This window comes from Convolutriloba macropyga, chromosome 1 (assembly GCF_964194025.1).
Source record: "Convolutriloba macropyga chromosome 1, txConMacr16.3, whole genome shotgun sequence".
Classification (NCBI taxonomy): Eukaryota; Metazoa; Xenacoelomorpha; order Acoela; family Convolutidae; genus Convolutriloba; species Convolutriloba macropyga.
This window is the reverse complement of record NC_134468.1, coordinates 56723653-56740796: the sequence shown is the minus strand read 5'-3', so window position 1 is coordinate 56740796 and position 17144 is coordinate 56723653. Positions and strand designations below refer to the sequence as shown.

General features: G+C 36.6%; 1 protein-coding gene across 1 annotated transcript in view; it reads right to left on the bottom strand.

Moving 5' to 3' along the window:
• LOC142340592 (phosphatidylserine synthase 1-like) overlaps positions 1 to 17144 on the bottom strand; it is a 93109-nt gene that overhangs the window by 34268 nt on the left and 41697 nt on the right. The window contains exon 5 of the mRNA XM_075391271.1: positions 15885 to 16036. Within this exon, the coding sequence (XP_075247386.1) occupies positions 15885 to 16036 (152 nt within the window). The remainder of the gene's footprint in view (positions 1 to 15884; positions 16037 to 17144) is intronic.

Here is a 17144-nt window from a genome sequence, read left to right as displayed (position 1 = left end):
TTCTACTGAATCTGATACGGATTATTGATTCCATAAATTGTAATTGAATACCTGTTTTCCTAATCTTTCAAAAAGTTTTTTCGAAGAGTCATAACCTTTACGTCTGCCTTCCAACCTGCCTCACTCATTATTTCAATTGAGAATGAACGGCACCTCTGCAGATCAATAACTTAGTAAAGTACGAAATTTGGGGAAACTTTTTCTAAAGTTTTGGAAAAAGTGCTGAACAAGAAATTATACAACAAATTCAAAACGCATGGCCTCAAAGTCAAAACAGCGACCGACTAAAAGCTGCAAACAGCAACTAAAGGTAACCTACATCCAAAAGAAAGCTACTGAGGTCTGTCACCACCGCGGGGGGGGGGACGGTTGGGTTTTTTGGCTGCACGGGGCTCACGGCTTGAACGATGTGCAGGAGAGGGGATTGGGGGTGAAGTGACGGGGGACTGATGTGGGGTGAAGTGACGAGGGGTTAACCTGTAAGAACCACCCTTCACACCATACGTATTAGTATAAATCCAAAACAATTTCTGTGACTCGTGCATACTCGAAGACGAATTTACTAAACTGTTTATCCCGTTTTTGAGGACGGAACGCCAAATGGGTCAGACGAAAAATCGTTCGAACCAAAAATTGCATAAAAAGACCAACAGTACTAATGTATTTGCTACAAACTTTGTTTGAGAGCAATGAACAAGGTCAAAACTATTTTTGAAACCATTAGTTCTTCAAAAAATATCAACAACTAACTAAAACTATGAATTAGCTTCAAATTTGCTTAATAAGAAAGTCTCCAAGGTCTCTCATTAATGCGACTAGGTAAAAAAAACTGGTAATTGCAGCAAGCAGAAAATTCAAATTCATGTTTTTTTAACAATTCACGGCAAAGTTGGTTCAATTCTTAAACGCAAATCCAAAACAATGAAAAATTTCTTGGAAATTAAAGAAAGATTAGAGTAATTTTAATAGTTTCAAATAGACCTCATCAGAGAGCTAAAAAACAATCTTAAGTTGTAGGACAGTAAATTATTGTCGAAAATAAGCAATACAAAATTAAAAATACAACTTTTCAAAACAAGTGACCTCTTAATTTCAAAAAAAGTCAGGTAAAACTCAATCCAAGAAAAGCATCACTTGCACACCATCAGAGAGTCGACAAGAACTACCCCTATTGTCATTGGGTAAAGGGACGACACAAAACCTATTAAAAAAAAGCAAAACAATCAGCAAAAAGTTTTGAAAACAAGTATTATAAAATTCATGAAAAACGTTAGATATCAATTGAAACCATTCAATCGCTTCAATTATGCCTAATGAGAGTGCTAATGATACCAAACATCAGAGAGAGCACAAGAAGAACAAAAAACAAACATGCAACAAAACTTTGCGAAAACAAATATTGTCCAGGTCATAAAAACTGATAACTGCCTTAACCAATTTAAAATAAGCGCAATTAAAACACAAACTTTTAAAATCAATCTCTAACGCAATTGAGGCAAAAAGTCGAAACAGAAGTCAAATTACTACACGTGGAAAAAATTCTCCCACAAAACAGTAAAGTTGTTCAAATACAATTTTCTTACTCCATTTTCGAAGCAATTACTCTTAACTTCTGAAGTTTTTTCTACTGAATCTGATACGGATTAATAATTCCGTAAATTGTAATTGAATACCTGTTTTCCTAATCTTTCAAAAAGTTTTTTCGAAGAGTCATAACCTTTACGTCTGCCTTCCAACCTGCCTCACTCACTATTTCATTTGAGACTGAACGGCACCTCTGCAGATCAATAACTTGGTAAAATACGAAATTTGGGGAAACTTTTTCTAAAGTTTTGGAAAAAGTGCTGAACAAGAAATTATACAACGAATTCAAAACGCATGGCCTCAAAGTCAAAACAGCGACCGACTAAAAGCTGCAAACAGCAACTAAAGGTAATCTACATCCAACAGAAAGCTACTGAGGTCTGTCACCACCGGGGGGGGGGGACGGTTGGGTTTTTTAGCTGCACGGGGCTCACGGCTTGAACGATGTGCAGGGGTGGGGATTGGGGTGAAGTGACGGGGGACTGATGTGGGGTGAAGTGACGGGGGGTTAACCTGTAAGAACCACCCTTCACACCATACGTATTAGTATAAATCTAAAACAGTTTCTGTGACTCCTGCATAGTCGAAGACGAATTTACTAAACTGTTTATCCCGTTTTTGAGGACGAAAAGCCAAATGGGTCAGACGAAAAATCGTTCGAACGAAAAATTGCATAAAAAGACCAACAGTACTAATATATTTGCTACAAACTTTGTTTGAGAGCAATGAACAAGGTCAAAACTATTTTTGAAACCATTAGTTCTTCAAAAAAATATTAACAACTAACAAAAACTATGAATTAGCTTCAAATTTGCTTAATAAGAAAGTCTCCAAGGTCTCTAATTAATGCGACTAGGTAAAAAAAAACTGGTAATTGCAGCAAGCAGAAAACTCAAATTCATGTTTTTTGAACAATTCACGGCAAAGTCGTTTAAATTCTTAAACGCAAATCCAAAACAATGAATAGATTTCTTGGAAATTAAAGAAAGATTAGAGTAATTTTAATAGCTTCAAATAGACCTCATCAGAGAGCTAAAAAACACTCTTAAGTTGTAGGACAGTAAATTTTTGTCAAAAATAAGCAATACAAAATTAAAAAAACAACTTTTCAAAACAAGTGACCTCTTAATTTCAAACAAAAAAAATCAGGTAAAACTCAATCCAAGAAAAGCATCACTTGCACACCATCAGAGAGTCGACAAGAACTACCCCGATTGTCATTGGATAAAGGGACGACACAAAACCTATTAAAAAAGAGCAAAACAATCAGCAAAAAATTTTGAAAACAAGTATTATAAAATTCATGAAAAACGTTAGATATCAATTGAAACCATTCAATCGCTTCAATTATGCCTAATGAGAGTGCTAATGAGACCAAACATCAGAGAGAGCACAAGAACAAAAAACAAACATGCAAAACCCAAAAATGCAACAAAAACTTTGCGAAAACAAATATTGTCCAGGTCATAAAAACTGATAACTGCCTTGTCCAATTTAAAAAAAGCGCAATTAAAACAAATAAACTTTTAAAATCAATCTCTAACGCAATCGAGGCAAAAAGTCGAAACAGAAGTCAAATTGCTACACGTGGAAAAAATTCTCCCGCAAAACAGAAAAGTTGTTCAAATACAATTTTCTTACTCCATTTTCCAAGCAATTACTCTTAACTTCTGAAGTTTTTCTACTGAATGTGATACGGATTATTGATTCCGTAAATTGTAATTGAATACCTGTTTCCCTAATCTTTCAAAAAGTTTTTTCGAAGAGTCATAACCTTTACGTCTGCCTTCCAACCTGCCTCACTCACTATTTCAATTGAGAATGAACGGCACCTCTGCAGATTTATAACTTGGTAAAATACGAAATTTGGGGAAACTTTTTCTAAAGTTTTGGAAAAAGTGCTGAACAAGAAATTACACAACAAATTCAAAACGCATGGCCTCAAAGTCAAAACAGCGACCGACTAAAAGCTGCAAACAGCAACTAAAGGTAACCTACATCCAACAGAAAGGTACTGAGGTCTGTCACCACCGGGGGGGGGGGACGGTTGGGTTTTTTGGCTGCACGGGGCTCACGGCTTGAACGATGTGCAGGGGTGGGGATTGGGGGTGAAGTGACGGGGGACTGATGTGGGGTGAAGTGACGGGGAGTTAACCTGTAAGAACCACCCTTCACACCATACGTATTAGCATAAATCCAAAACAGTTTCTGTGACTCGGGCATACTCGAAGACGAATTTACTAAACTGTTTATCCCGTTTTTGAGGACGAAAAGCCAAATGGGTCAGAAGAAAAATCGTTCGAACGAAAAATTACATAAAAAGACCAACAGTACTAATATATTTGCTACAAACTTTGTTTGAGAGCAATGAACAAGGTGAAAACTATTTTTGAAACCATTAGTTCTTCAAAAAAAAATTAACAACTAACTAAAACTATGAATTAGCTTCAAATTTGCTTAATAGGAAAGTCTCCAAGGTCTCTCATTAATGCGACTAGGTAAAAAAAACTGGTAATTGCAGCAAGCAGAAAACTCAAATTCATGTTTTTTGAACAATTCACGGCAAAGTCGTTTAAATTCTTAAACGCAAATCCAAAACAATGAATAGATTTCTTGGAAATTAAAGAAAGATTAGAGTAAATTTTAATAGCTTCAAATAGACCTCATCAGAGAGCTAAAAAACACTCTTAAGTTGTAGGACAGTAAATTTTGGTCGAAAATAAGCAATACAAAATTAAAAATACAACTTTTCAAAACAAGTGACCTCTTAATTTAAAAAAAAAATCAGGTAAAACTCAATCCAAGAAAAGCATCACTTGCACACCATCAGAGATTCGACAAGAACTACCCCTATTGTCATTGGGTAAAGTGACGACACAAAGCCTATTAAAAAAGAGCAAAACAATCAGCAAAAATTTTTGAATACAAGTATTATAAAATTCATAAAAAACGTTTGATATCAATTGAAACCACTCAATCGCTTCAATTATGCCTAATGAGAGTGCTAATGAGACCAAACATCAGAGAGAGCACAAGAAGAACAAAAAACAAACATGCAAAACCCAAAAATGCAACAAAACTTTGCGAAAACAAATATTGTCCAGGTCATAAAAACTGATAACTGCCTTATCCAATTTAAAAAAAGCGCAATTAAAACAAATAAACTTTTAAAATCAATCTCTAACGCAATCGAGGCAAAAAGTCGAAACAGAAGTCAAGATGCTACACGTGGAAAAAATTCTCCCTTAAACAGAAAATTTGTTCAAATACAATTTTCTTACTCCATTTTCGAAGCAATTATTCTTAACTTCTGAAGTTTTTCTACTTAATCTGATACGGATTATTGATTCCGTAAATTGTAATTGAATACCTGTTTTCCTAATCTTTCAGAAAGTTTTTTCGAAGAGTCATAACCTTTACGTCTGCCTTCCAACCTGCCTCACTATTTCAATTAAGAATGAACGGCACCTCTGCAGATCAATAACTTGGTAAAATACGAAATTTGGGGAAACTTTTTCTAAAGTTTTGGAAAAAAAGCTGAACAAGAAATTACACAACAAATTAAAAGCGAATGGCCTCACAGTCAAAACAGCGACCGACTAAAAGCTGCAAACAATAATTAAAGTTAACACTAAAGGTAACAGAAAGCCACTGAGGTGTCATCACCGGGGGGAACGGTTGAGTTCTTTGGCTGCACGGGGCTCTTACGGCCTGAACGATGTGCAGGGGTGGGGATTGGGTGTTGAATTGACGGGGGACGGATGTGGGGTTGTGGGGTGAAGTGACGGGGGGGGGGGTTAAGCTTCAAGAACCACCCTTCACACCATACGTATTAGTATAAATCCAAAACAGTTTCTGTGACTCGGGCATACTCGAAGACGAATTTACTACACGGTTTATCCCGTTTTTGAGGATGAAAAGCCAAATGGGTCAGAAGAAAAATCGTTCGAACGAAAAATTGCATAAAAAGACCAACAGTACTAATATATTTGCTACAAACTTTGTTTGAGAGCAATGAACAAGGTCAAAACTATTTTTGAAACCATTAGTTCTTCAAAAAAATATTAACAACTAACTAAAACTATGAATTAGCTTCAAATTTGCTTAATAAGAAAGTCTCCAAGGTCTCTCATTAATGCGACTAGGTAAAAAAACTGGTAATTGCAGCAAGCAGAAAACTCAAATTCATGTTTTTTGAACAATTCACGGCAAAGTCGTTTAAATTCTTAAACGCAAATCCAAAACAATGAATAGATTTCTTGGAAATTAAAGAAACATTAGAGTAAATTTTAATAGCTTCAAATAGACCTCAAATAGACCTCATCAAAGAGTCGACAAGAACTACCCCTATTGTCATTGGGTAAAGGGACGACACAAAACCTATTAAAAAAGAGCAAAACAATCAGCAAAAAATTTTGAAAACAAGTATTATAAAAGTCATGAAAAACACTAGATATCAACTGAAACCATTCACTCGCTTCAATTATGCCTAATGAGAGTGCTAATGAGACCAAACATCAGAGAGAGCACAAGAAGAACAAAAAACAAACATGCAAAACCCAAAAATGCAACAAAACTTTGCGAAAACAAATATTGTCCAGGTCATAAAAACTGATAACTGCCTTATCCAATTTAAAAAAAGCGCAATTAAAACAAATAAACTTTTAAAATCAATCTCTAACGCAATCGAGGCAAAAAGTCGAAACAGAAGTCAAGATGCTACACGTGGAAAAAATTCTCCCTTAAACAGAAAATTTGTTCAAATACAATTTTCTTACTCCATTTTCGAAGCAATTATTCTTAACTTCTGAAGTTTTTCTACTTAATCTGATACGGATTATTGATTCCGTAAATTGTAATTGAATACCTGTTTTCCTAATCTTTCAGAAAGTTTTTTCGAAGAGTCATAACCTTTACGTCTGCCTTCCAACCTGCCTCACTATTTCAATTAAGAATGAACGGCACCTCTGCAGATCAATAACTTGGTAAAATACGAAATTTGGGGAAACTTTTTCTAAAGTTTTGGAAAAAAAGCTGAACAAGAAATTACACAACAAATTAAAAGCGAATGGCCTCACAGTCAAAACAGCGACCGACTAAAAGCTGCAAACAATAATTAAAGTTAACACTAAAGGTAACAGAAAGCCACTGAGGTGTCATCACCGGGGGGAACGGTTGAGTTCTTTGGCTGCACGGGGCTCTTACGGCCTGAACGATGTGCAGGGGTGGGGATTGGGTGTTGAATTGACGGGGGACGGATGTGGGGTTGTGGGGTGAAGTGACGGGGGGGGGTTAAGCTTCAAGAACCACCCTTCACACCATACGTATTAGTATAAATCCAAAACAGTTTCTGTGACTCGGGCATACTCGAAGACGAATTTACTACACGGTTTATCCCGTTTTTGAGGATGAAAAGCCAAATGGGTCAGAAGAAAAATCGTTCGAACGAAAAATTGCATAAAAAGACCAACAGTACTAATATATTTGCTACAAACTTTGTTTGAGAGCAATGAACAAGGTCAAAACTATTTTTGAAACCATTAGTTCTTCAAAAAAATATTAACAACTAACTAAAACTATGAATTAGCTTCAAATTTGCTTAATAAGAAAGTCTCCAAGGTCTCTCATTAATGCGACTAGGTAAAAAAACTGGTAATTGCAGCAAGCAGAAAACTCAAATTCATGTTTTTTGAACAATTCACGGCAAAGTCGTTTAAATTCTTAAACGCAAATCCAAAACAATGAATAGATTTCTTGGAAATTAAAGAAACATTAGAGTAAATTTTAATAGCTTCAAATAGACCTCAAATAGACCTCATCAAAGAGTCGACAAGAACTACCCCTATTGTCATTGGGTAAAGGGACGACACAAAACCTATTAAAAAAGAGCAAAACAATCAGCAAAAAATTTTGAAAACAAGTATTATAAAAGTCATGAAAAACACTAGATATCAACTGAAACCATTCACTCGCTTCAATTATGCCTAATGAGAGTGCTAATGAGACCAAACATCAGAGAGAGCACAAGAAGAACAAAAAATAAACATGCAAAACCCAAAAATGCAACAAAACTTTGCGAAAACAAATTTTGTCCAGGTCATAAAAACTGATAACTGCCTTAACCAATTTAAAATAAGCGCCATTAAAACACATAAACTTTTAAAATCAATCTCTAACGCAGGCGAGGCAAAAAGTCGAAACAGAACTCAAATTGCTACACGTGGAAAAAATTCTCCCACAAAACAGAAAAGTTGTTCAAATACAATTTTCTTACTCCATTTTCGAAGCAATTATTCTTAACTTCTGAAGTTTTTCTACTGAATGTGATACGGATTATTGATTCCGTAAACTGTAATTGAATACCTGTTTCCCTAATCTTTCAAAAAGTTTTTTCGAAGAGTCATAAGCTTTACGTCTGCCTTCCAACCTGCCTCACTCACTATTTCAATTAAGAATGAACGGCACCTCAGCAGATCAATAACTTGGTAAAATACGAAATTTGGGGAAACTTTTTCTAAAGTTTTGGAAAAAGTGCTGAACAAGAAATTACACAACAAATTAAAAACGAATGGCCTCAAAGTCAAAACAGCGACCGACTAAAAGCTGCAAACAATAACTAAAGTTAACACTAAAGGTAACAGAAAGCCACTGAGGTGTCATCACCGGGGGAACGGTTGAGTTTTTTGGCTGCACGGGGCTCTTACGGCCTGAACGATGTACAGGGGTGGGGATTGGGGGATGAATTGACGGGGGACGGATGTGGGGTTGTGGGGTGAAGTGACGGGGGGGGGGGGTTAAGCTTCAAGAATCACCCTTCACACCATACGTATTAGTAAAAATCCAAAACAGTTTCCGTGACTCGTGCATACTTGAAGACGAGTTTACCTACCTGTTTATCCCGTTTTTGCGGACGAAAAGCCAAATTGGTCAGACGAAAAATCGGTCGAACGATAAATTGCATAAAAAGACCTACAGGACTAATATAATAGCTACAAACTTTGTTTGAGAGCAAATAACAAGGTCAAATTTTTGAAACCAATAGTTCTTCAGAAAACATTAATAACTAACTGAAACTATGAATTAGCTTCAAAATTGCTTAATAAGAAGGTCTCCAAGGTCTCTCATTAATACGACTAGATAAGAAAACTGGAAATTGCAGCAAGCAGAAAACGCAAATTCACATTTTTTGAACAATTCACGGCAAGATAGGAGTAAATTTTAATAGCTTCAAATAGAGCTCATCAGAGAGCCAAAAACATTATTAAGTGGTAGGACAGTAAATTATTGTCGAAAATAGGCAATACAAAATTAAAAATACAAATTTTCAAAACAAGTGACGTTTTAATTCAGGTAAAACTCAATCCAAGAATAGCATCACTTGCTCACCATCAGAGAGTCGACAAGAACTACCCTTATTGTCATTGGGTAAAGGGACGACACAAAATCTATTGAAGAAGAGCAGAACAATCAGCAAAAAGTTTTGAAAACAAGTATTATAAAATTCATGAAAAACGATAGATATGAATTGAAAACATTCAATCGCTTCATTTATGCCTAATAAGAGTGCTAATGAGACCAGTCATCAGATAGAGCACTAGAAGAACAAAAAATAAACACGCAAAACCCAAAAATGCAACAAAATTTTGCGAAAAGAAATATTGTTCAAGTCATAAAAACTGATAGCTGCCTTAACCAATTTAAAATAAGCGCAATTAAAACACATAAATTTTTAAAATCAATTTCTAACGCAATCGAGACAAAAAGTCGAAACAAAAGTCAAATTGCTACACGTGAAAAAATTCTCCCACAAAACAGAAAAGTTGTTCGAACACAATTTTCTTACTCAATTTTCGAAGCAGTTGGAAAAAATTTCATGCCCTAAAACTACTTTTCGCTCCATTAACATTTCTAATGTGACTAAAATCAATACTATAATTGACCTCTCATCGACACCAAAAACCGAAGTGTGGCCAGATCTTCAAAAAAAGAATTTATGAATTACAATCCGAATAAACGAAAGAATTTAATTATATAAAAACATAGCCATCAGCAATAGTAAAAAAACTTTGTCAAAATTATTCAAATTACTCTATATTAATAAAAGTAGACCAATCAATAAGAACTTAAAAACTAAAAAATACGTATCATGATAAACCTAAATTATCAAAACCCATTCACACAGCCTGACAAAAGACCATTCACACTACTGATCCAACGAAGGCATCCACAACACAAAGGGAAATCCTGTAAAGGAAAATTCCCATAACCCCCCATTAGGATTGACAGAACATAAGAAATGGAAAAATGACTGACGTACGAAAAACATTTCCAAATGCGAAAAATGTCGAGTTCAGTTCGCTGTTCGAAATACTCCTGCTCCTTGTTAAGAGGATACATTGCTAAGTATCAAAACTAATAAGCATTAGAGATGGTAACTAACAATAATAAAAGCAAAGTTCAAGTAGCGGGCATCTAAAACGGGGCTTTATGGGTTTATCCCAATTCTATTTGTGATTTCGTTTTTAATGACTCCGCTAATTTTAGATTCCCTTGCTGAGCAACTGTTGTTTAAAACACTAGAAGTCAAAAACATTTCATGCAAATTATCCAAAGAGCGGCAAACTGAGGCAAGCTAAACAACTTTTGTTCGAAGAAAAAAACTTAGCATGACAAGTCCTGAAATACAATCGAAAGAAATGAAAGAAAATCTCAGAACCACTACACATGATCAGCAGAACAATGCCAGCCAAAAAGAATTCGCAAAACTTGAGAAACTAAAATCAAACAAACTAAACAAATAGAACCATTGAAAAAAATCTTGAAGCTTTTAAGCTGAAGACCAATTTTTATCCATTTAAATACACCCATTAACACACGCAACAGTCCTGAAAGAAATTTATTGGCCAAACAAAGGTATGACAAACACTTAAAAATCGAAAATAGCGCAAATTCAAGAAAATTCCTTAATGTTGTTATAATAAAACGTCGAAAACCCCTTTTTTCTCTTGAATATGTCCAGTACTATTTACGCGAGACCTAAAACGTTTCATTGGCCCATGAAGGTTTAAATTTAGAAGATGGACAACGATTTCAAAAAATCTGAAAACAATTGCAAGTTTTAATGACATGAAGCTACAATTTGTGATATTTCATCAGAGCCTATTCATTGTCTCCAGAGGCTATTCAGCAACCCAATCTCAGGCCCTAAAAATTTCCTTGGTTCATAAAGAGCGATAAACTAGGAACATGACAATAATTTTCAGAAAATTGAAAAAAATGAGATTTTATCAAGAAACTGGTAGATTTGTAAAATTAAAATAATGAAAACGATTGACCCTACCAAATATTGAGAAACATACCAAAAATCCAAGATGAGTCTACCTGGTCGCTGAGGCAAGTAAATCTGAAAAAAAATCAGAAAAATTGAAAAAGGCAAAATTAATTACATGATTTTTAAAATTCGTATTTTAAACTTTAAAACAATTCCATTGCCTTTAAAAGCTATGCAGTTCCTATTAGAGGAAGTTTTGGCCCCTCAGGTTTCAACGAAACAAATAGAGTCATTGAAAAAACTCTTGAAGCTTTGAAGCTGAAAGCCAATTTTAATCCATTTAAATACACCCATTAACACACGCACAAGTCCTGAAAGAAGTTTATTGGCCAAACAAAGCTATGACAAACACTTAAAAATCAAAAAAAGCGCAAACCAAAGAAAATTCCTTAATGTTGCTATAAGAAAACGTCTAAAACCCCTTTTTTCTCTTAAATATGTCCAGTAATATTTATGAGAGACCTATAACGTTTCATTGGCCCGTGAAGATTTAAATTTAGATGACAAACGATTTCAGAAAATCTGAAAACAATTGCAAGTTTTAATGATATGATGCTAAAAATTGTGATATTTCATCAGAGCCTTTTCATTGTCTCCAGAGGCTATTCAGCGATCCAATTTCAAGCCCTAAAAAGCTTCATTGGTTCATAAAGAGCGATAAACTAGGAACATGACAAGAATTTTCAGAAAATTGAAAAAAAATGAGATTTTATCAAGAAATTGGTGAAATTTGTAAATTCAAAATAATGAAAACGATTGAACCTACCAACTATGAAGAAACATACTAAAAATCCGAGATGAGACTGCCTGTTCGCTGAGGCAAGTAAATCTGCAAAAAAAATCAGAAAACTTGAAAAGGCAAAATTAAACACAAAAGTTTTAAAATTCGTATTTTAAACTGTTTAAAACAATTCCATTGCCACTAAAAGCCGTGCAGTTCCTATTAGAGGAAATTTTTTGGCACCTTAGGCTGGATAAACTGAAAAAAAATGACAAAAACATTTGAGCAAAACTTGATCAAAACTGCAATTTCTATCAAAAAAATTCGAAATTTGTGACATTAAAAAGTTGAAAACATAGGCAGCAACCTACTTTTGAATGCAGCTTACTTAACAAATTTTATCGCCCTTTACGCTGAAAAACCCAACATGTGATCAAAAAAAAAAACTTGAAAATTTTCAAACAATAGAATGACTTTTCGTGTTAATGTTTGCAGTACCAAAGATGTAGCTCTCAAAACGGCCACAAAAGGTAATTATGTCTTGCAAAATATTTCTATCGATTTAAGTTTCAGAGTAATCACCTCAGTTTAAGATTGGTCAATCAAAGAACTTGAAAATGACAAACCGACAAAATTGCACCAATTTGGGCTCAAAAACACCTAAAAATGGTCTTTTAACCTTGAATTACGGCCTTCCCAGTAGCTTCACCACTCTAAGCACTTGAAGGACCATTAGAAACAGCTACGACCCTCTAATGAAACTTGATACCCGTGAGGCCTTACGTGCGTATCACGTTTTGAAAGATCAGTCAATGAAAAATTAAAGACAGCCACAATGCAATTCAATTATTGGATAGTAGAAAAATAGTAGCGCAATTATAGCCTGCTGAGAAGATTACCGCCTGCTAAGAAGAGTAGGGCGGCTATTAATCAGTAAAAACCGGAACACCTAAATGGAATAAATTTTTCCGCATACGAAGGCTAATGAGACCCGTCATAAATGACAATAAATGGCAAAAAACAAATCTACAAACTTGATCAAAAATTCAGTATCTGTACCGAAAACAACTAGTGTCAATTCGCAAAAACCAAATGAAATTAACTGGCTATGCTAAATATGTCAACTTCTCCTTCGTGGCCACTCCACAAGTAGCACTTCAGACTCGCTCCAGTACATTTTCACATACTTCTGAGCCCACGTCCTTGAAACACAAGTAAAAGATAGTGAACGGCCTCGGGCATTCGAAAATATTGCGTCATGTCCTTTTCTTCTCCACAGGTTGCATGCGGGGTCAGCAATCTGCCCCATTCGTAACGGTTTGAGCGACATCGTTCAGCACCCGCCCGGAGTCTATTCATAGCTTTCCACTTTTTCCAGGGCAGGTGGGAGCCAACAGGTAGTTCTTGACGAGGGGTGATGTGATCGCCTCGCACGTCAGAAGCGAGTTTCCTCTTCCTATTTCTGTAATTGTTGAACAGCAGGTTTAGGGGGCGAGTCTGTTATAGAAAACAGTGCCACTACTAAAGTTGTACCGGTGCTGCAGTCTGTCCAAACAGTGGGTGCCTTTGATCGGTCGTTTGCCTCCGTCTTTCTTCTCTCGCAGCTGCCTCCCGGCGTATGTTAGGTGGAGCTATCCTAGCCAGCTTATACTATTGCTGTACCTTTGTCGTCTGTAGACAACCAGTGATTCTTCTCATTGTCGCATTTACACTGATGTTGGCTTGCTGCAAATGTGATGACCTGTACAAGACAGGGGAATCGTATTCAGACGCTGATATTGCGACACTTAGGGCCGATGTGCGCAGAGTTCTTGGATCAGCTCCGAAGCTGGATGTCGTTAGAAGCCGTAGAATGCTGTTCTTCCCTGCGACTTTCGTTTGTACATTGACGCAGTGTTGTTTGCAACTGATTGTTCGGTCCAGAAAGACTACTTCATATTTGGGTTCGGGTTTGTGTTTAAGCTGCATTCCTTCCCAGACTACTTTGAATCCTCGTTTTGCTGATTTGTTATTAACATTAAAGAGAAACCTCTGTTTTCTCGGGGTTCGGCTTCAAATCGTTGGCTCCGTGTTCGCTCATTACATTCATGGCACTGTGCATTTTTTGTTCAATTTTCTCGATACTTGAATCTTGAAAGGCCATCAACCGGTCATCAGCGTAAAAGAAATTTCGAGATCCAGTTGGCAGCGGTTGATTGTTCCTGTAGACATTGAACAGCAGAAGTGCTAGTACGTTACCCTGTGGCAGTCCGTTCCTCTGTTTCCATCTGCTATTCCTGCTGTCTAGAACAACGTAGAACCTGCGGCTTGTATGCAATTCACGGATAACTGGAGAGTTTTGCATCGCCGACTAGTTCGTATAGCTTCAGCCGCAAAAGCTGGTGACTGACAGTACCGTATATGGCAGCGGTTTTTGATTACAAAGACTACTAATCCTCAACCACCATTCCACAGTGTTATTTCGCTACCCATTACAGAGCCAATTGTACCACTCATTAATGAGAAATGCCAAGACAAAGGAACAACCACTTCGAGACACAATCTTTTATGAAAGCACAGAATCTGCAAATAGCAGGGGCTTGGATATCAACAAAAAATTTTAATAATAAATTTATCTCATTATGAATCCAATGGTACCTGCATCAGGAAAATCTGCGATAACACAACAGAATAAACGGGCAAAACTATACTTCAAGAATTTTTGAAACAAACAGTTTTAAATACAAAGATGTTATTGACCAAACACGCAAAAAAAAGGTAATTATTTTGTCGATGCTTTATTAGCAAGCCGATAAAGGTTGTGAATAATGAGACTAAGAGACTAAGTAAAGACTCTTAAAACCTAATTCAAATTTTGAAAAGAGTAAATATTAAAGTCATAAAAAACCTTAACTATGAAGTGATCCTATAACACTCCCTGTTTTGTCCCGTTGTAAACCAATGTTTATTAAGTCAAAAAATTATTAGCCTTCCAATGAGGGTACACTTACTGACATTTGAACACCATTAGACACGTAGAAACATGAACCGACTAGTGTCGAACGAATTGCTCTTGAACGACGGGCGGGTGCAAAAACATTTGATCTCGGCAAAAACATTTGACCAGATGCACTGCCCACTCGTCTACCAGGCCGTACTTTCAGATATGCTGCAACAGAACTTATAATAACAACAAGCTTTACTTCGGAGTAAGAGCAATAGAGATCACTCAAAAATGAAGAACGGAAGCGAGAAAAATTCACTTGAGAAGTCAAGAAGAAAAACGCAAAATGGCCAAGCAAAAAATGTACATAAAAAAAGACCAGCACGTTTAAAATAATTGCAATGAACTTCGTTCAAGAGCAATTAAACATTACTAGCATTTGTGGATAATTATAATTAGAAAGATAGGTCAAATTTCCGCAAAACAAAATCCGAAATTTTGTTCCAACGTCAATTTCGCACTCCACTCTAAATGTAAATTGAAAATTTGCGCCTCAAACCTACTCGCATTTTCACTCTTCACTAGTTCAACGTTATTAGAATCTTTATTCAACGACATCACGGTCGAAAAATATACAAAGATTCTAAAAGACAGCGCTCCAACACAATCCAATTCATTGAATTGTAAAGAGGAGCGCCTAAATAAAGATAACCAACTAACTTCAGGCAAATTGCTCTCAAACTACTGTCGAGCAGTTTGCTTCGTCATTAGCTAGCTGCGGTTTAGGCGGGTTCGATTTAGCTTAATTGAAAGGGCGTGGGGTGAGCGCGGTTGCGGCGGGGAGGAGGGGGGTCGAGCGCGCTGGTTTACGGGTGGAACGATGTGTAGGGCTGGGGATGAAGGGGGATGATGCGGGGAGGGGGTGAAGTGAGTGGGGGAAATCTAGCAAACGCCCATCACACCATGAAGTTATGTCTCCAATACAGATTTGGTGAATTGGATGCTTAAAGTCTAATAAGCCGAAAGGCTCTAAAAGCCAGTAATGACACTCAGGCCCTACCTGTTTATCCCGCTTTTGACGTCAAAAAGTCATACGGGTTAGAGCAAAAATCGGCCAAGCGAAAAACTGCAAAAAGACGACAGGACCAATATAATTTCTACGAACTTCTTTTGAGAGCAATTAATAACCTTTTGAGAGGCTGACGGCTATTAATAAGCATTGGACAACAGAGTTAGACGACTATCTAAAACTATGTGATGGAAAACTGCACCACAGCTTTCTTTTACAATTAAAAATTTTGCATTTTGTATGAATTGCAACCTACCTGGCACAATAGGAGTATGATGAAGACTAGCATAATCCTGTTCCAAACATACTGAGGGTCACCAGCCATCCGAGAGAGCCTCGATCCATAACTCTCACTGTTACCATTTGTCACGACTCCATTTGTGTAGCCAGTGCCAAAATCGTTTGCGTCTGTTAAACACACTGTGTTTTAAATTCCGACACACGCACACGCACACACACACACACACACACACACACACACACACACACACACACACACACGCACGCACGCACGCACGCACGCACGCACGCACGCACACAGAAAAATGCCGAAAAGTTACAATCAACAAATAGTCTTTTCAAATACTCAAAAAACTGTTTTATAACGTGGAGATAGGATAGAAAGTTACTTTTAATACTGTTTTCGAAGTGCATGCTTGCCATAATTAAAACAGAAGAGTAACCATTCGGGAATATCAGGTACAAACGTTTGTTTAACCGCATTATATAGACAGCAACAGCTCCAGAACTGCGTTAACAACATAGCCGATAAGCCCATGAATCGAAACGAAAATTAATACATGGCTCCCTACCTAGAAGTAAAAGGTTAAATAGGAACCTGGCACACACCTATTTCGGGGGGGGGGAAATTACGTAATATTCCTATATTTCCTCTTACTAGGATATGATACACAGTTTAGAAAAGCTCTAAAAAATAATTATTTTCACTATTTTAGGGAGCATATCAATCAGATTCCTATATTTACTATTACTATGACATGATGCACAAAATTAGGAAACACTAAAATGTTACAATTTTAGATAAACAAAAAAATAATAAACATAGCCGGCAGATTGCCGGAATAGCTGCGAAATAGACTTGCGTGCCGTAAAATACAGATGGAAAAAGATACAGAAGTGAGTTGATAATAGTTATCGCCGCCGCCTATAAAACTTACAAGTTTATTTCAAAGGAGGTTGTTTTTGGGTGCAAAAAAAGTTTCCCTGTCGCGTCTCGAACCGGCGATCTCCGGATTAACAGCCAGTCGCCTTTACCACTCGGCTGTCGGACCATACAATCTGTTTTCTTACAATCAAGTTTGTTTTAGGAACAGCAATTTAGGTCACGCAGAAAGCGTGAAATCCAGCGCGAAAAAGCCATTTAAGCAGTGACGAGACAGAATGTTCTAGAACAAATGTAAAACGAAAATGAAGCGTCAGACGACGAAACAAAAACATAGCCGGAAGAATTCCGGAAGCGACTCGAAGCACCAAAACTTCACAAAAAGCTGAAGCC